Raw genomic sequence first — 19,558 nt, 5'->3', positions numbered from 1 at the left:
CGCGGGACACATTTCCTCCAGGGCGACAACTCCAGGACACCTCGGGCCTGTGACCTCAGCCACGCGGGGCCTTTCCGCTGGAGAACCGCTCCCCGGGGGGCCTCGGTCACCCCGTTAGCTCCCTAACTTGACTGGCAAGAGGAGCCAGGCCCTGAGGTTTTCTCAGCACTGCCCCAGCAGAATCGAGTCTGTGGCCACGGGGCTGGGGTCGGCCTGGCAGTCAGCCACTCCGCCCTGGAGGGGCCTGCCTCCTCTCCTGGGCCGACCCAATCGGCAGGAACTGGGCCGGGTGAGGCCTGGCCAGGTGAGCGGCCCCAGGTAAGGTGCCAATGCTGTGCTGAAAGGGAACTCTGAAATGACTCACTTCTAAACAGTAAACCTGCTTTTTATTGACACTCTAACACTGCCGCCAAATTTCCTCATTAGAATTTCACAGTTTATAGCTCTGCCGCGGTCGTTGGAAATTAAGGAGGAATGAACCTCAGAGCAGTTGGCCCAGGGCGACTGCAGCCACTGGAATTCCTTCGGAGGCCGCTGGGGATTCCCAGGAGGCAGCTGGGGAGACCACCCTGTTAGGCCCTGTTTGGTGATGAACTGGGTGGGTGTCTGTCCCATGTCCCCTAGGCCTGGAGACCCACGTGGGTGAAGTGCCCACCCCCACTCTGTGACCTGGGAGAAGTCACAGCCAAACCGCGGAACGAACTAGGCAAGACCTCAGACCCTGGCTGCCCCACCTTGGGGTCCTTCCGGTGGCCAGGGCCACCCAGGCCCCTGCTCTGTTCTTCCTGAGGCTGGCGGTCCAGCCCCCCTTCTCAGCTCTGCTCCCCAGTATGCAGGTGGTTATGCCCTGAGCTGAGCACAGACCCGGCCCAGGTCCTGTGCTCAGCCTGGCCCTGGCGTGACTGGGGTGCTGCTGCTTTGGGGAGCCCCTCCTTTGCCCACTTATCCTGCAAAGACACGTCCCTGGGCCCAGTAAGGGGGTCTGGGGTCAGTGGCTGCTGAGCTGACCACCTTGAGAGTGGGGATCCCTGCCCACCTCCAGCCGCCCTCCCCACCAGCCCGAGAGACGAGTTGTGGTTGGGAGGGAGGCCCATGTCCACCTCCGGAGTGAGAAGGGGTGACCCTGTGTAGAGCTGAGACCTGCGGGGGACCCCAGCCACCCCGCACCCGCTCCCCGGAGTGGCACGGAGGGGCTGGCACTCTGAGGACGGGTCTGCGTCTGTGCTTTTTGTGTATCTGCCAGGCCCGGCTGCGCCCAGGCCCATCCCCAGAAGGTGGTGGGTTCACAGAGCGAGGCCCCACCCAGGTGGGGGGCTCAGGCCCCCCTGGCCTGGAGAAGAGCGTCTGGAGACCCCGCTGGGCCCGGGAGCAGAGCCTGGGAGAAAAGTCCCATTGACACCGCAGCGGGCGGCAGACAAAGGGGCCCTGTGAGCTCAGTGTGGGAACGCGAGGCCACCACCTCGGGGCATGAAATTGTCAGCTCGGTGCCCCCGGGCAGGGACGGTGTGGCCAGAGAGGCCACAGGAGCCCAGCCTGAGGTCGCTGCTGCCCCCCCCCCGCCGCCCCGACCCTGGCCTCAGAGTGTGGGTCAGACAGGTGTAGCCCTGTGGTCACCCAGCCCCCAGCCCTCTGCTCATCTGTGGGGCCAGGGTGATGGCCACCCTGTCCGCGGGGAGCCCATGGCTCCTGCTCCTCCGTGGCCGAGGGGAACTGTGCTCGGTGGCTGTGGTCCACACACCGTGTGCCCGGAGCTGCCCCGTCCAAGGACGGGACCAGAGAGGGGCATGGGGGGCGCTGGCTCCAGGAGGCACTTCCTGATGTTTGCTGAAGGACGTGTCCAAAAGGAGGACATTTGTTCCAAATGATGTGCTGGGTGGGGAGGCGGGGGTTGGGGACCCTGCCAGGCCCTGTCCTGGGGCTTGGAGAAGCCCCCAGTGTCTGTGGCATTCGTGATGTCATTTACACAAACAGACAAGGGGCTCACTGGCTGGGAAGGAGAAGCCCTCAACCTTGGATCTGGGGTGACAGGCCCAACGCTGACTACCAGGCTAAACCGATGTCCTCCTGGGAGCTGGCCCAGGGGTGCGGCCCCAGGAGGAGTCCAGGGTTGGAGGATGGCCTCCTCCCCTGGGGGACCCCTTTCCTTTAGAGGCTCAGAGCAGTGGGTGACAGGAAGCCTCCCCCCCTCCCCGGCTGGGGAGGACTGGGTGGGGCGGCGGGGAGGACAGCGCGGGAGGGGCACTGGCCGGAGACAGGAGGCCGAAGCCACCTTAACGTGCTCGGCAGGGGAGGGAGGCTGAGCGGGCTGCGGGCCGCGGGGCGGGGCTTCTAGCTAATTCATTAAAATGTGTCGGGGAGCGTGGGAAAGAGGAGAGCGTTTCTTCCCAGCAGCCCAGACACCTGGTAGAAGGGCGCGAGGATAGAGATCAAATAACAAACACCAGCCCCGGGCCAGCGGCCGCGGAGGAAGGAGCCCGGGGCAGGAACTGCGGCAGACAGTCCCCGAGGCCTGGCACCCGGGCGCAGCCCACTCTGCCGGCCCAGCGTCTGACCCCTAGCCCAGAGCGGGCCGGGCAGTCACGGGGCGCGGAGGGTGCTTCCCGCAGGCCGAGGGCCAGGGAGGGGGCCGGGGCCTGGATGGGCTAGCAGTGAGCCTGTGAGTCTGGAGTCCCCGGACGAATGGACGGACGGACGCAGGCAGCCAGCCTGGCAGCAGAGGGCGGGGGGCGGGAGGCAGGCCCGGCGGGGCCGGGGCCATGAGGCCTGAGGACGGGGTCCTGCTCAGCTGTCCTCTCCTCTCCGTGGAGTGCTGGGCGGGGCTGGGGCGGACCCACATGGGGGCCTGGAAGGACATGGCTCGGCTGGCCTCTGTCTGTCCGGGGCCGCGGGTCAGGGCAGAGTCCCCAGGACGCAGCTGGCTGGGACCCCCCTACCCTGCTTCCTCTTAACCCTGCGGGGGAGGAGTGGTCGGGGCTGCTGTCCCAGGACAGGACATGGGGCCGGAGGTCCTGCTCCTGGAAGCGGGACCCCAGCTGCAGAGGGTCCCTGCCCCCATGGGGACCCATTCACCCTGGCACCCCTGCCCAGCCCAGGCCCAGTGACCTCAGGGGAGAGGGGAGTCCGGTGGGCAGAGCAGCCCCAGCACACTGCCCTCGACCCCAGGCGGGCCGACCCATCTGTGGATTGTGCCCTGGCCCAGCGAGGCCCAGCGTTGCTGGGGGGCTGAGTGGGTCTGTGCCCAACACACGGCGGGGGCTACACCCCGGGGGGCTCAGAGGCCATGGCCGTCCCTGGTGTGGTCAGGAACACGGGGGCGGGGCAGAGGGTGCAGACGCCCGGCCCCGCGGCCAAATCTGTGCTGGTTTCCGTTCTGGGCAGGAAGGACAGGAAAGGGATGTGGGCCAGGGTGGGTGCGCATTCCTGGGGCTGAGCCAGGGGGAGGCAGGCGAGGGCAGGCCGTGGTCTGGGCCCAGGCCCACTGCTCGCATGAGCCACCCCCCCCCCCCCGGGGGTCAGCGCGGGGTCTGAGCCTGTGTCTCCCTGGGCGAGAGGGCAGCTACTTCCTGCCTTGTGACGATGAGGCTCCAACGCACGTGTGTTCAGGGCCTTCTGCATGGCGAAGACCTGAGCGGGGGCCGCCCAGCCCGATGGCTGAGGCCACGCAGGGTCATGGCCTGGCTGGGCAGGGGCCTGTCTGTCCTCCAGGACCACCTCCCGTGCTCGCTGGAGTCTGACGTCCCGGGGGAGTCCCATGGCTGGCTTCGCTGGGGGAAAGCAGGGAAGACCCTGTCCCGGGGGCCTGGGGCCCTGGCCCTCGCCCTGGGGGGTGCCTGGTGGAGGAGGTGATGGGAACGGCCACAGCACCTCCCACCCACTGAGCTCCAGCAGGTTTGGGGGGCCACCTGGGTCCAGCCCTCAGGCTGCGAGGGGGTGGCGAGCGCGGGGCGTGGTGGGAGCGGAGCCCAGAGGAAGGAGCCCACAGCCACCACCTGTGCAGCTTCTGCACGTTTACCCCGGGCGGCCTGGGTCCCTCTCTCAGGAGGGGCCGCTGGCTGGGCGGGGGGTGCCCTCCAGGACCTCTTGGAAGTTGCTGGTGACTCGGGCCAGGTGGGAGCCTTCCCAGAAGACTTTGCCGCAGCCGGTGCAGCAGTAGAAATGCTGCAGCCTGGGCCGCCGCAGCACGCCTGCTGGGATGCCCGCCAGCTGCAGCCGGGTGCCGTTGGCCAGCGTGGCTGGCACGCGGGTCTGCAGGTCCGTGTCCTCCAGCCAACGGCAAGGGGGGTCATAGGTGCAGCCCTCGGGGGCCTCCTCCAGGGCTGAGCCTGGACATGGAAGCGGCCACCCTGAGCCCCGCCCTCAGGCAGGCGGCCCCCACCCCACACTGTTCGGCGGCTCCTCCCTCAGCCCCCGGCCTCTCCTACGAGGGGCCCTCTGGGTCACAGGGGACTGGCCTCTTTCTTCCCGGCCTTCCCTGGCACTGCCCTCCCCATGGGGCACAGGCCCATTCCCTCCCCCCCATCCTGGGGCTCCAGATGCCGGGGCTCCTGTGTCCCTGGTGGGTGGCCCCCGGGCTCACCTGTCTCCTGCTCACCATCGCTGTGGGGGGCCTCACTGCCTGTCAATCAAGGACGTCAGGGTCAGTCCCAGGGAAGGGCGGGTGGCCCCAGCACCCACGAGGCACCTCCGAGTGCCCAGCCCCCACCCCGCGGGGACAGGGCAAAGGGCAGGGGGCCAAGACGCTCTGTGCCAGCCCAGTTCCCTCCCATGGGAACTCACACCTTGGGACATTCTTGGGGCTCAAAGGTCCTTGGGAAACAAGTTCTGGGCACAAGATCGGCTGATTAGGGGACTTGGGGGCCTGAGAACTGTGGGCCGGGTGGGGCGGGGGCGGCCCATCCGTGGCGATGAGCAGATAAGCCCACTGCCAAGGAGTGAGTTTCGCAACCAGCTAGCATGGGGCGGGGTGGGGAGGGCAGGGGCCCAGGGGACCGTGGGGCCTCGGGGTGCAGGAGAGACCCCGCGAGAGGCCCACCCCCACAGAGGGCCCTGCCAGCAGGTGGGAGAAGCGGCCCCAGGCCCGCTGACCCTGGTAATTTGCTCGGCAAACATCTCCTTGCAGATGGCTCCAGATTAACTGCAGCCGGATTCTGAATTGAGGCGGCCCCCCCTCCCAGTCCCGCTGCCTCTGTGGGGCCTAGCGAGGCCACGACCTTAGGCCTCACCTGACAGCCCGAGGGTTGCTGCCCAGGGCCAGGCTGAGCCCCTGGTTGGGGTGTCGGGGGCCCCCTATGGCGGCCACTGCTCATGCCCCGCCCCTCCCCCCCTCACCTCAAGCAAGTCGCAGCCACGCTCTGGAGAGCAGAGAGCTGCCCAGCGCTGGACACTGCCATCACTAGCGCTCACCCACCGTGCGTGGCCCCAAACCTTCGAGGGATGTGGGCAGGACAGGAGCGGCTGGCAGAGAAGATGGCACCCGGGCACCGACAGTGCAGAGGGGCCCGGGACGCCCTGGGCTCAGGCTCCCCCTCGGTGGTCCCAAGAGGCCCTTCTTCCATTCCCGCCCGCCCGCCACACAGGGAAGCTGAGGCTGGGCCCCTGATCTGGACGCCCGGCGCTCACCTGCCTTCCCGGGCACCCAGGTTCCCCAACGTTCAGATTGCTGCTTGGCAAGGCCAGTGATGCAAGGGCCAGCAGGTGAACACGTGTGTGCACATGGCTGAGCATGCACAGGCAGGCGTGTGAGCATGCATGTGCTGCCGAGCATGTGTCTTTGCTTGCAAGGTGCATGTGTGTGTGTCTGCGTGTACACTCCACACGTGGGGCAGGGTGACTGAGCAGGGCCCACTGGGGAGAAAGCAGGGGCCACGGCCACAGGGGCCCCGAGGGCCTGAGGTCCCAGCCCTCTTCCTGGCACCGAGCACTGGCTCCCCTGCCCGCAGGCACTACTCTGGCAGCCCGAGTGGGCTGGCCCCGGGAGCACCCAGCGGTGGGGCCACCGCCCACAGACCCCAAGGAGCCCCACTCACCGGCACCACCGGGGCCTCCTGGGTGGACGCTGAGCCGCACCAGCTGCTTCATCACGTCCTTGGAGACCCTCAGGTACTGGTCACAGTTGCAGGCCTGGGGGGCAGAGGAGGCGCTGGGGCCGCGGGGCATTCTTGCAGCCCCCCACCCCCAGCCCTGTGCTCCCTGTGGTTCCGGCCCGGCCCAGGGGGTTTCACAGACACATGACGTTTCCCTTCCTCTCGCCGCAGGACGCGGGGCACACCACCTCCGGGGAACCCCCCCCCCCCCTCCACTGCATGGGCTCCAAGCTGGCCCTGGGCAGCTTCGTCCAACTCCTGAGCCCCAGCAGGACTCTGCCACCACCCAGCGGTCCTCCCCAACCCCAGAGCCAAGCCTGGGCCCCTGATGGCTCAACACCGGTGGGGGACGGAGGCCCAGCATTAGAAAGCCAAGGGGGCGGCCCGACAGCTGCTCTGACTCCTCGGCCCATCTTGGAGCCAGCCAGGGCCAATCCGGCGTCCATACTTCTCAGTGACACCTGGCCCCACCTGCCCCCGGGGGCTGGCACCGTCTGGAGCCTGCTGGGACCGAGTGTGTGCGGGCAGGAGCCCAGCCACGCAGGATCCTGGTCTAGCAGTGAGTGCCCATGAAGACCTTGGCTCGGCCCCGCCAACCTCACCGTCCCAGGGGTGGGATGGGCCTCCCGATGCAGCCACCCCATCACTTCACGATGGCCACTGCCTGGCAGGGGTCTAGACACAGGATTCCCAGGGGCAGGCAAGGTGGGCCAAGCAGGACAGCGGGGTTAGGGCGGGGGGCTGGCCGGCTCCCAGATGGGCACACAAGGCTTCCTGTCAGTCAGGGGGTGAGCCGGTCCATGGGAGGAGGGTGCCTGTTTGGTGTTCCTGGCACACCCCTCACCTGGTGAGCCCCGTCAGTCCCTGGAGGGGGAGTGCCTGGGGCGGGCAGCGGCGGGGGCCCTGGAGCCAGGGTGGGGGGCTCCTGCACCACTCACACACACCGTCTTCCCCCCAAAGCCTTTCATCACGGAGCTCGGCCTCCAGCATCACGGCCAGGGGTGCCACAGCAGGTGGCACAGTAGGTGCCAGATGGGCAGGGCCACCTCTGGGGGGCGAGGCCGATTCCCCAGAGCCCCCCGGAGGGCCTCCTCTCCCCTGGCCAGACTCCAGCGCAGGGAGACACCTGCATGCTTCTGCCTTCTCATCGCAGATACCAGGGCCAAGCGGGCAGGAGCGTGGGCAGGGCCCGGCTGCACGTCAGGCCGGCGGTCACTCCAGGCCCAGCCGGGGAGGAGCTGCAAAGAGGCGGGCCAGCTGGCCTCCCGGCCGGGCTGCCTGCCCAGGGCCGGGCTCTCCCTGCCCAGGCCCCCTGACGGTCAGCACCAGCAGGTGCGGGAGCCTGGTGGGGCGGGGTCAGCTGATGGGGTCTGCGGCCTTCCCAGCACCCAGTGGCTCGCGCCTGGGGCGGGGCGCCAGCTCACGCTGAGTCACTCGCAGACAAACGCTCGGTGCCCTGTGAGGCCCGCCCCACCCTCGGGAAGCGCCGGTGCCGGTTTTCCCACGGCCGCTGCCCACGGCCGGGCCCGGCGGTCACCCCTGCCTCCACTGCCACGCCCGGCTGGAAGAGCCGGTTCTGAGCCGCCCGCCCGCCCCGTCGTGCGGTCCCCGTCTGTAGGAGGGCCCGCACCCAGGACCTCCCTGTCCAGCACAGGGTCCAGCCGCCCTTGCCCAGTGCCCCGAGCAGAGCCGGGGGCTCAGCGCACACCCAGTCAGAGGCTGACAGCCCGTTCCCCTGCCCCATGGGGGAGGATGGAGCCTCTGACCCCCTGTTCTCAAGGAGCTTCCCAGGGGCTGAGGAACCTGCTCACGGTCACCCATCTGCTGGCCGGGGGCCCCACCCGGCAGGGGCCTCACCCCACTGTGCGGGTGTAGGCAGGTGGTGTCTGAGCCGGGCCCACTCCCTGCAGGGCCTGTGCAGACCCCAGGCTCGGACGTCAGCGAATCTGGGCAGATACCAGCAGGGGGCTGTGGGTGCCCTGGACAGTGTGGTCTCCTGGGTCCCTCGAGGTCTCTGGGACCCCATCCGGGCTGGGGGCCTGAGGGCAGGGTGGGCCTCCACCCCCAGAGCCTGGCCAGGCGGGTGAGTGGGGGCAGGAGGGATGGGCAGGCTCCTGGCTCCCCCGTCCTGGGGTCTGCCTGGGCCTGGCTCCCACGGCGCCCAGGCTGTCTGGAGCTCATGCCCGCTGAGCCGCCCGACTCTGAGCAGGAGTGAGGACCTCCTAGGCAGGGGCTGGAGCCCACCGTCAGGGAGGCTGCCTCCCCGGGGGAAGGCCACCAGCAGGGACCGGCCCAGGGGACTGGTGGTGGCCCAGGACCCAAAGCCAGGCCGGCGCGGCCGGGCGGCCCACCCTCCACAGCCCTAGGAGGGCGGCGAGGGGCTACTCTGGCCAATTACTTCCCTGGGAGGCACCCCAGCCCTCGATGGGCCTGGCGGGTCTGTGAGCCTCTGAGACAGAGCTGGGGAGGGACAGCTGAAGAGGCACTGGGAGTCTGTCTGCAAGCAGGCCTGCTCTCAGCTCTGAGCCCAGGAATCCCGGCCGCATCCAGCAGCGCCTGCCGAGAGGGAGGTCACGGGTCTGTCCCGCGCTGTGTGTCTCCAGGCACGCCTGCTCCCACCAGCCCCAGGCGCACGCACGCCAGAGCCCACGGCGTGTGCTGCGCCACCAGGCGGGGGCGGCTGGTGCACCGGTGTCGGGGGCCGGGGAGGGCTGTCACCGTGGGCCTGGCCAGGCCACAGAAGCCAGTGGGAAGGCCAGGCGTGTGCGCCAGGGGCCTCACCCTTACCCATGCTCCTGCCCACGGGCTCAGCACAGCCTGCTGCAAACTGCCTGTGAACACCCTTAGGCCTCCACCAGTCCTGGGCCAAGTCGGGGGCTGGTGGAGGGGGGGGGCACACCAGCGGCCGCTGGGGCACAGGGCATGCTAGAACCAGCTCTCCTGAGGGGGCGGGGCCGCAGGCTGGGAGCCTAGTGGAGGGAGCCACTTCCGAGGACCTGGGCAAGGCTCTCTGCCCTGCCAGCAGCAGGCCGGGACTGCGCTCCTGGTAGGCTGGTGCCCTGGGGACCCCCACAGGCCCCGCTGCCCACCTCCAGTGGGAGCTAGGCCCTCCAGGATGGGGGATGCGGTCAGTCTGGTACCCAGGCCCTGGAGGCCCCACAGGCAGGGAAGATGGGGGCTTGGGCTGAGAAGCTATGACATGCTTTAGAATAATGCCCCTTACGTACTCATTTAGAGCAAATTTACAGCAAAGCATAAAAAAGTAGAAAAAAATAAACATCACTTTTGCACAAGCACGCGGCAAGAGAAGCACACGTGGGGCGGGGCTCACAGATGCCTCCCACTCTGCATGGGGCGGGGGTCGCAGACACCTCCCACTCTGCACTTGGCAAGCGTCTCCCACTCGCGTCAGAGGCCTTGGGGGCACAGCCGTTCTCTGCTGCAGGACACCAGTGTGTTCCCAGGCCCTTGGCCCCATTTGGTCCCTGCCAAGCGCCACCCGCCCCCCCATCCTTGCCTGAGGTCCTGAGCCGCAGGGTCCAGAGGCCTCCCTGGGCCAGTTTTTGCACCATGACCCCCCAGAGCCGCCCCAACAAATGGTGATGGGCGCAGGGACAAAGGGCTGGTATGAAAGGCCCCTGGGGGGGGGGGCGGGCCTGACACCCCGTGCGTGGACAGGCGGCGGTGGAGGAAGCGATTAGGCGCTGCCTGGGTCTGCCCTCCACCTCGCTCTCCCACGCTGTCCGGTGGCTCTGGAGGGGCCCTGGGTCATCTGTCGGCTCGGAGCACCCAGGCAGGGCTGTGAGCCTCCTGCCAGACCAGCCGCGGCCCCTGGAGGAGGGTTCGGAGCCCTGCTGCCCCTCCCCTGCCCCGGCTGAGCCCTCAGGCGCTGGGGGGGGCGACCCCCCCCTCCCTGCCAGCACACTTGGGGGCAGCAGGGCCCACCCCAGGCCTCCGAGGAGGTGTGGGGTTGGGGTGGGGCCTGCTTGGGGAGGTCTGAAACCCCAGCCAGGGCTCTCCTGACCCGTGAAGCAGGCTCCAGCCCCCAGCCGGCGCCTCTGGGCCGCTCGGTGCCGGCCCCGCCCCCTGGCCCAGGGAGGTCAGTTCCCACAGGCCCGGCCCCTTTGTGGGGCCTCCGGCGCTGTCGGCACCCTGGGGGGCAGGGCCGGGTTAGGGCCCGGAGACCCTGCCGACAGGGCAAGTCTGGGCGGGTGCGTGGACCCCTCTCTGCACAAGGGTGCCTTGGAAGCACCCAGGTCCTCAGGGGAAAGAGCACCCACCTCAGCGCGGCTGTGTGTGTCTGTGTGTGTCCCTGTGTGTGCACGTGTGTCTGTGCGTGTGTCCCTGTGTGCGTGTGTGCACGTGTCTGTGTCCCTGTGTCCGTGTGTGCACGTGTGTCTGTGCATGTGTCCCTGTGTACACGTGTGTCTGTGTGTGCACGTGTGTCTGTGTGTGTGTCCCTGTGTGCGTGTGTGCACGTGTCTGTGTGTGCACATGTGGGTCCGTGTGTGCACGTGTGTCTGTGCCTGTGTCCGTGTGTCAGGTGTCAGGTGAGGACACGTGTCTGCAGGAGTGGAGGGGCCCTCCTGTGCACGCATGCACACTCATGCATGAGGCTGCAAAGGTGTGTTCCGGCCTCCACTGTGGGGCGGGAGGAGCCGTGACGGGAGCGCTGCCCCTGCTGGCGGATGGGGAGGGGACGGGCACTGGGGACAGTGAGAGGAAAGCAGGTCTGGTGCCGCGGAAGATCAGCACGGGTCCGAGAAGCAGCCTGGACGACAGGGGCCTGACTGAGGGGCAGCCCAGCCAGCGTCGCCTGGCTCGCCCCCGGCTGGGGTGTGTCTGAGCCCCACCCTCAGGGTCCGGGCCGCAGGCTGTGCTTCGGTCGGGGTCCCTCCTTGTCCTCCGATCCTCTCAAGCTGTCCCCTCCTCTCCCAGCCGCAGTCCCAGCCCAGCACCACTGTGTGGGGACAGCGGGCTGACAGCTTAGGCCACCAGGATAAGACCCCACGTCCGCTCACCTGGACGCTGATGTCCACCCAGGCAGGCCTAGGGCTGTGAGCATGGCCCAGAAGAATGGCAAAGTCCACCCTCCCGGACCATCACAGTGGACAGTCACAGCCCCTGAGGGGGGTGCAGGGGCTGACACGTGGGTCTCAGACCACTGGTGGGAGTGTGCTGGACGCTCCCATCCACAGGCTCTGTCCTTGCCTTTGCCAAGTCCAGCGACCGGCCGCCCGGGCCCTTAGGAGGAGCAGAGGCAGTAACGGCTGCCCCGGGACCTGCTCCCAATCGGGCGGCCCCAACGCGGGGAGGAGGCGTCGCAGAGCTCACTGTTCCCAGGGGACAGGCAGGCATGGCCAGGACCCCCGTGTCTCTGTGAGGCCAGGGTGGGTGGGCAGCTACAGGCTCCAGGTTGACTCAAATATAATCTGGGTCAGAGAATGCAGTGGGACTCTGGCCCTGGGACGGTTCTCCATCCCCTGGGGCCCCCTCATTCTCCCCTGGGCAGCAGGTCCCTGGGCCCCCACCCGAGCAACGCCCGAGGCAGCACACAGCCCCTCCCGCGGTTCCCGGTTACCCCACCGGGCAGTATGTGCCCCTAGGCCCCCCAGGACCCCACTGGGAGCACACAAGACCCTTCCCTCAGCACCCCCCCTAGGCGGCACCCAGCCCTCCCAGCGGTCCCCCCGGGCGGCCGTGCCCTTCCGCCGTCCCCAGGAGCCCGGGTGGCACCCCTTTCCCGGGGCTCCCCGGCACCCCCGGCGCAGCAGGCGCGGGCAGTTCCCAGACGGGGGAGGGGCGCGGCCGTGAGAACCGCCGGCGGCGGGCGCGTGGGAAAGCGGGCGGAGGGGCGGCGCGGGGGGCGGGGCGCGCCTGGGAACGGCCCCCACCCCCGCCGGCCTTTGAAAGGGCCACTCAGGGCGCCCGGCCCGGATTCAAAAGCAAACGGCCGCCTGCCCGCCCGCCTGCCTTCCCGCGCCGGCGGGGCCGAGGGGGGCGGGGGACCCCAGCCGCCCAGGGCCTTGTGGGAGGGGACGGGCGCCAGCCAGCGGGGAGAGGGATGCGGGCTGGGGACGTCGGGGAGGGGCCGCCCCCCGTGTGCCCCTGCCACAGGCAAGTGGGGCCTGGCCCTCAGACAGCGGGGGGCACCCAAGGAGGGCGCACCCTGGAGTCCTCCTCCAAAGGATGGTGGGACTCCGCAAACTGGGCTGGGGGCCTGGAAGACTTCCTGGAGGAGGTGGCATCTAAACGGGCTTGGCCGGCCTGGTGGGCAGAACACTTGCTCAGGTGCTGCCAGGGCTGGGGAGACGTGTGGGACCCAGTGAGGTCAGCAGGAGCTGCTGAGTCAGGCCACACCGGAGGGGACCCCACTCCACCACTCACTGCCCTGCCCAGTGCCCACCTTCTCCTGAGGCCCCCCCACCCCATCCCAGGCTGGCTGTGGGCTCACCGAGGCCCCCACCCGCCTGGGTCAAGGCCCCACCAGCCACCCTGGCTCACCCCAGATGTGCCTCTGATGGGCACATTGGAGGGTGGGCGGAGGGGCTGCCTGGGAGGGGGTGGGGAGGGGGTGGGAAGGGGGTCCCCTCCCCCCAACTACTCTGCAGCCAGGGAGGGAAAGGTGGCCAGGTGGGGGTGGGATGACGCGTGCCTTTCCTGGAGCTTGTCCACCCGTGGGCACCCCCTGCACAGGCCCCACTCTGTCATCCCGAGGACCCTCCCACACCCAACCAGGGCTGCCCACCGAGGCCCCAAGCCTGTCCCGCCTGCTCCATCCAGGGCTGAGGGGGACAGTGGGCCAGGCCCCTGGGTCCGTCTGGTCCTCTCTGGCACTGGCCTCAGCAGCAGGGCTGGGGTGGGGCCCCTGCAGGAGCAGCTGTGGACAGCGTGTGACACACAGGGCTGCTGGCAATGAACATTCCCCTGCAGATCCCGAGGCCTGCACTCACGGGCTCTGGCTCCTGGGCTGGGAAGTCTGACCTCTGGGGGAGGTTGTCTCCTGCCCGTCAGCCAGCCCGGCCGCGGGGGACCCTGGCAGTGAGATGGGCCCTTTTCCACCTGTCCTGCTGCCCCGGCTGGGCCCGCGCACCCCTCACCCTGAGGCAGGCAGGTCCTCAGCGCCCTGCCCTCCCTGTTCCTCTCGGGCTCACTGGGCAGTGGGTCTAGAGCTGGCCTTTGACGTGTCTGGGCTTCCCTGGTGGCTCAGGCGGTAAAGAATCTGCCTGAAACGCAGGAGACCTGGGTTCGACCCCTGGGTGGGGAAGATCCCCTGGAGGAGGGCATGGCAACCCACTCCAGTATTCTTGCCTGGAGAACTCCACGGATAGAGGAGCCTGGCGGGCTACTGTCCACGGGTCACAAAGAGTCAGTCACGACTGAGGGACCGACACTTTGACACATCCGGCCAGGGGCTCCTGCTGGCTCCGTGGCTGGTTCCGGCACCGCTGTGGGCTGGGGGGAGGACGCGGAGGAACAGGAGCCCCCAGACCCTCGGGTGCCCTCCTACTGCCCAAGGTGCCTTACTGACCCCGGGCTGAAGGGTGGAGCTGAGGGCACCAGGCGGCCCCCAGAGGCCTGTCCTCCCCCGCCCCCGCTGGCTCCCCTCAGGCCCACGTCATGCTGGCCTGGCAGGGGCAGCGTCCTGGTCGTGGCTGTGGACCACGTCCGCCGCACGGGTCTGTGTACCGGGGGCCGGGCATCCCAGGCTGCGTCCCAGGCACTGGGCTGCACACCTGTCCTCTGTGAGGTGAGTCTGTACCCTCGGAGTTCCTATTTTAAGCAGGTCGGCCCTCTTAAACAGTGAGCCTCTGGCGGCTTCCCAGCGGCTAAGAATCTGCCTCGCAAAGCGAGGGAAATGAAAGTGTTAGTTGCTCAGTCGCGTCCAATTCTTTGCAACCCCGTGGACTGCAGACTGCCAGGTCCCGCTGTCCGTGAAGTCCTCAAGGCAAGATGCTGGAGTGGGCAGCCACTCCCTTTTCTAAGGGTTCTTACCAACCCAGGGATTGAACCTGCGTCTCCTGCATTGCAGGTGGATTCTTTACCATCTGGGCCTCCAGGGAAGCCCCAGGTGTTCACTTTCGAAAAGGGCCGACCTGCTTAGAGTCAGAACTCTGAGGGCACAGACGCACACCGACCCAGTCCCTGGTCCGGGAAGACCCCGCAGGCCTCGGGGCAGCAGAGCCCACACGCCACAGCCACTGAAGCCTGCACCCCAAGATGCTGCGTGCCCCAACGGGAGAAGCCCGAGGACCGCAGCTTGAGAGCAGACCCAGCGCGACAAGGTGTTTCAAGTGAGCACCTGTCAACGTCCAGGAGGTATATCCCGGGAGGACCCCAGACGGGGGGGTAGGAGCCCCTCCCAGGACACATGCTCAGGACCAAGGTCCAGAGAGGAGTGACCCTAGGACAGACGGAGCCAGGAGGGGGGTGCTTGCTGGGCACCTGCAGTCAGCTGGGCCAGGGACCTCCCTGGGCACTGAGCTGGGCCCCCACCCCGGCCACTCCAGGGTCTCCTCACACATCTCGGACAACACGGGCCCCTGGGAGCCCTGCAGGAGCGTGTGAGGTCCACGTGGGGCCGGTACGCTGACAGACTGCCGGCCGCCGCACCTGGGGCACCCGCTTCAGTGCGAGGGCGTGGGTACCACCGTCATGCCAGCCACGGGGCCCTCCTAAAGAAGGGGGCTGCCAGGAGCGGGGTCCCGGGCCAGGGGGGTCCAGGTCCCCAGGTCCCCCAAGAGCCAAGTGCTGGGACCCGGGTTGGGCTCTGGTGGACCCGGGGCGTTCCCGGAAGGGGAGGAGTGTGTCGGGAGGGCGGCCCCGTGGGCTGTGGGGAGGCCTGGGGCGATCTGCGGTGCCCACCCGAGTGTTGCCCCGGGGGGCTGTACTGAGCTTGCTGACGGCCCTGCATCCTGGCTGGCATCCCGAGTCTGGGGGCATGCTGGGCCCCCATAGCCACCCCCCCCTCCCCCGCCCTGGAGGCCTGTGACAGGCCCCTCCATCGGCCTCGGGAGCCAGTGGCCCCAGGTCCCTGCCTGCACAGGGTGGGGCCCCTCCTCCTGCAGCCTTTGTGCCTGCGTGACCCCGGGGGCACCGAGTGTGGGAACGGGGCTGGGGGCCGCAGAGCACAAAGGCCGGGGAGGGGCGGGGTCAGGGCCGCCGCCTCTTCCTGTCTGTCCCCACGTCTGCTGCTGCCCCTCAGGACACAGGGAGGGTCTCCACGCCTGGGGACGGGCTGGGCACCGGCGACCCGCTGGCCCCTGCGTCCGGACTCCGGGCCCCGTCACTGCGGGCCTCCCAGGTATGGTGCAGGCGCTGGGGGCCGCTGGCCCAGGGTGCCCTGACGTGCTCGGGCCCTGAGAGCCCTCGCTCAGCCAGCTCCCCACCAGACATCAGCCCAGGCAGCACCCTCCTCCCTCCCACGGCCTCTGCCCAGCACGGGGCTCCTGGGGGCGTAAACCCGCCCCTGAGGCCCTGCCCCGAGGCCCCGCCCCCAGCTGCAGTCTCCTCCCCCAGCGCCGCTCCCAAGGGGACCCCCTGCTGAGTGCAACCCCCCCCCCAAGTGGGGTGACTGTCCTCCTGGAGGCCACTTCCAGGGGCCGACGTCACTGACCCCCAGGACACCCCTCAATGGGGCTTAGCCCACTCCCCACCACAGAAGAGGGGCCGCAGGGACGGTAAAATAGACGTTATGCCCGACTGTGCCTGGGTTTCTGCTCTGAGACTTTTTTAAGCTTAAATTTCTTTGATAAGATCCTTTCCCAGGGTGGACGGCACTGGGAATGTCCTCCTGGCGGACGTTCCCGATGGACGGTCCCAGGCCCCAGTCACCAGCTCCGGGGGTCACGACCCTGCCCTGCTGGAGGGATCCAGTGCTCCTCGCCCTCTGGGCCCTGGGGTGGGTGGGCTGCCTCCCTACTGTCAGGGGTCACCTCCGCGTGGCGGGGCCCACCAGCCCCTCCAGCCTCACTTGCTCCCACCGCATACCCCGATGTGGAGCCGCGAGAGCGGCTGGCGGCTCTGGGAACACTTCGTGTGTCCAGTGGGCTTTCCCTCTGGGAACAGCACCAAAATAGCAGAAGGAAGGAAAAGAAAATGGAAACTCAGCCTGGCGGCGGCAGCTCTCCAGGGAAGCGGCCAGCTCTGGCCTGGGCAGGGGCGGTGGTGGCTCTGAGCCAGCGTCCAGGGAGCTCGGGCCCTGGGGGCACAGGATGGGACCCTGCTGGCCGAGAACGGCTCGGAGGTGCTCCCTCGGTCAGTCCTATGCTTGCGGCGCTCTGCTGGCCAGTGGCCAGTGCCCTCTGATGTCCACACGGGCTCAGGGGCCACGCGGGCCTGGGCCGTGGCCTCAGGCAGGACAGGGTCCGCAGTCACACGGAGCCACTGGTCACCGTGCCTTGGGGCATCCACTTGGGGCATCTGCACAGCCCCTTCCTGGGCTTCCCCATCCACATGTGGGAGGCCCTGAGACCAGCCGGCTCACGCACCAGACAGGAAGTGAGGTGGCCCGTGCGCTGGACCGGGAAGGTAAGCCATTCCTAGCCACCGCGCTGGGCTGAGCTCCTGGGTGAGGCTGGGAGCGTCGTGGCTGGGGGGCTCCGGGCAGGGGAGGCGGGGTGTGTGGCCTGAGGTGCCCCGCCCTGGGGCAGGCACTGTCCATCAGCAGGGAGCGTCCTCCACTCGCAGGGACCAGGCCCACGGCTGAGGACCATGGTGGGAGCCACCGCCCAACGCCTGCGTGCTGAGAGGCTGCGCGCGGATCCAAGCACCCTAAGCTCTTAGGGACCCCTCTCTGCCTGTGGCTGCGCCTGCCTCCTGGGGTCCCAGCGCACGGCTGCAGGCGCCCCAGGACGGCGGTCTGCCACCTGGGGGTTCCTGCCCTGGGTGCACCCAGCCCACCTTCCTCAGCAGCTGAGTCCCGCTGGAGGCCGCTGGACAACCCTGGGCCTCAGAGGCTCTGCAGGGGACCCCTCCCGACAAAGACCCATAGGGTGCCGAAACCCTGCCTCCCTCCTGGGCTGTGGCCATAAACTGCACACGGTCTCTCCCTGGCGCCTGCCCCCTCCCAGCAGCCCCGTGTCCGCTGCTGCGGCTGCCTTCCGCTTCCAATCCTGGGGTCAGGGACCTCACCTCTCATCACCCACTGACCACGTGTGGGATGCACGTCTACCACACAGGGACGCTGCTAGCAGGACCGCAGCTGGGCAGGAAGCCCCTTTCCTGCCACCCCCACGCCCACTCGGAGAGCTCGGGGTACCTGGCCCACCCCCTAGACCAGCCGCCTGAGAGCCCAGATCCAGGACCTGCCCTGTCGACAACTTGGGTCTCAGCCTGAAACCTCGGATCCTGGCCCCACCGTGAGGCGTGTCCTGGACCCCCTGCGCCCCACCTTCGCCCCCCGGCTGCCACCACTGCTCACCTGGGCAGGTACACCACAGACTGCAGGTCTCCCACCACCCCACGACAGCCAGGTCAGAGCCAGCGCCTCCCTGGGCCCTGCTGCCCCCAGGACTGTCTCCTGTCCTGAGGGCACTTGCTGCTCCCCCCCACCAGGGTGCAGCTCTGACCCCAGCCTTTGAACTGGCCCCACACCACCCCTGGGGGTGTCCTGCAGCCTGGCCCCTCCACGGGGCTCCCGCTGGGGCAAGGGAACGGTGCTGGGATGCGGCCCGGATTCTTCCTGTGAAGGGCAGCGGCCACCCCCATGGGTCTGAAGGCTCCCTGGCTCCCTGGGGTGCCAGTGGGGTGTCCTCCCAGCTCCCCAGCTGTGTTTTCTCAAGATGACGCACCAGCAGAGGTCCTGAAAAGCTGGTAAAAGTGCCCGCAGGCTGCCCCGACGCCCTGGGGTCTTCACCACACGTGCACCTTCCCTCCTCCCGAGGAAGGGGTTGGCAGGAAATGCACAGATCGGGCTACTGCTCCATGGAGCAGAAAACCTAGGCCCAGCCACATGGCGGGGCCTCGCCAGTCACAGAGCCTGGGCCGCACACACGGGCCCCTCTCCCAGCCTGGGGCACGCAGCACCCACCTGGCAGCGGCTGAAGATGTCCGCAGGGGTGACACGCACGTTGAAATGCCTGATGACGGCCTTCGCCTGCTGCTGGGCCTTGAGGGAGCAGTCCACCGCCAGGCAGCGCCCAGCCCCAACCTGGGCCCTGAGCTGCGGACAGAAGCAGCTTTCACGTGGGGCCGGAAGCCAAGCCCCACCCCCCCAGCTGAGGTGAGCCCGGAGCCTCCAGTCTGCCCGTGGGGGAGGGCGGGGGGCAGCCTGGGCCGTGGGTCCTCACCTTGTGGTATGGCAGCCCTGCGGTCAGGATGACCCTCCCCTCCTGCCTGGCAACCTGCGCAGGAGGAGAGATCAGCAGGTGAGGCTGCAGGCCCGCTCCCAGGGCCAGCCACCCCCTCTCCCCGCCCCCCCGCCAGCCCACTCCCCCATCACTGCCTCCCCCGCATCTGAAAGTAAAGGAAAGTGAAAGTGTTAGTGGCTCAATTATGATCCGCTGTCCGGGACCGCATGGACTGTAGCCCACTGGGCTCCTCTGTCCCTGGAGTTGTGGTCCAGGCAAGAATACTGGAGTGGGTAGCCATTTCCTTCTCCAGGGGATCTTCCTGACCTGGGGATCGGATCCAGGTCTCCTGCGTTGCCAGCAGGTTCTTTACCATCTGAGCCACCAGGTTCCTGCAGCCTGAGGCTGGGCGTTGCAGGCTGCAATAGATTTAGCCTTAGAATCATGCAAACATCTCACAGAATTGCTAACAAAATTAAATTTAAAAAGCCATCTCTATAAACCCAAAGAAGATGAAACAAATGAACTACAAATAGGGAAATATTCCAAATGACACGAAGCCACAGTGAACTGACCATGTGACTCTCGGGCTACAGACCAAAATGAAGAACACCCTGCAGTAACACGACTGCTGGTGACATCAACGCGGTTATTCTGAAACGTTTGGGGACGGCAACGTCAACACGGTTATTCTGAAACGTTCGGGGACGGCAACGTCAACGCGGTTATTCTGAAATGTTTGTGTGTGAATTCTGACATAAGACAGATGTGTAATGCTGGTGTGGTGTTAGGATTTTTCAGCTCAGAAAGATTTGGGAGAAAATTAAGGAGACCACACAATAAACCCTAGATCTGAATGGAAGACTTCGGATGGGTGTCATATACATTTGGTGGATGTTGTGTTAGTTGCTCAGTCGTGTCTGACTCCTTACAACGCCACAGACTGTAGCCCGCCAGGGTCCTCTGTCCATGGGATTCTCCAGGCAAGAATACTGGACTGGGTTGCCATTTCCTTCTCCAGGGGATCTTCTTGACTCCCTTAATGGGTGGGTGTTATATATATTTAGAGGTACTTAATCACTCTGCCCACCACAAAGGCCTAGAAATGAGAACCAACCCTGCAGCTGTGAGCACCCTCATGCAGGCTGATTTCTAGACAGGGTTCGTGCTAAAAGGAACCAGGGA

General features: G+C 67.5%; 1 protein-coding gene across 12 annotated transcripts in view; it reads right to left on the bottom strand.

Moving 5' to 3' along the window:
* Positions 1-364: 364 nt before the first annotated feature.
* Positions 365-19,558, bottom strand: part of EXD3 (exonuclease 3'-5' domain containing 3) — an 89,901-nt gene continuing 70,707 nt past the window's right edge. For 9 of the 12 annotated variants that reach the window (XM_061154091.1, XM_061154094.1, XM_061154090.1 and 6 more), the window contains 5 exons: positions 18,374-18,427; positions 18,115-18,246; positions 6,027-6,120; positions 4,577-4,615; positions 365-4,322 (listed from right to left, as the gene is read on the bottom strand). In XM_061154091.1, coding sequence (XP_061010074.1) covers positions 4,036-4,322; positions 4,577-4,615; positions 6,027-6,120; positions 18,115-18,246; positions 18,374-18,427 — 606 coding nt within the window. In that variant the 3' untranslated portion in view covers positions 365-4,035. Of the gene's footprint in view, positions 4,323-4,576; positions 4,616-6,026; positions 6,121-18,114; positions 18,247-18,373; positions 18,428-18,700; positions 18,793-19,558 lie in introns of those variants that run through there. The other 3 variants (XM_061154104.1, XR_009694598.1, XM_061154102.1) reach the window with 3 other exon arrangements.

This window comes from Dama dama, chromosome 11 (assembly GCF_033118175.1).
Source record: "Dama dama isolate Ldn47 chromosome 11, ASM3311817v1, whole genome shotgun sequence".
Taxonomy (NCBI): Eukaryota; Metazoa; Chordata; class Mammalia; order Artiodactyla; family Cervidae; genus Dama; species Dama dama.
This window is presented reverse-complemented; position numbering and strand designations above follow the sequence as displayed.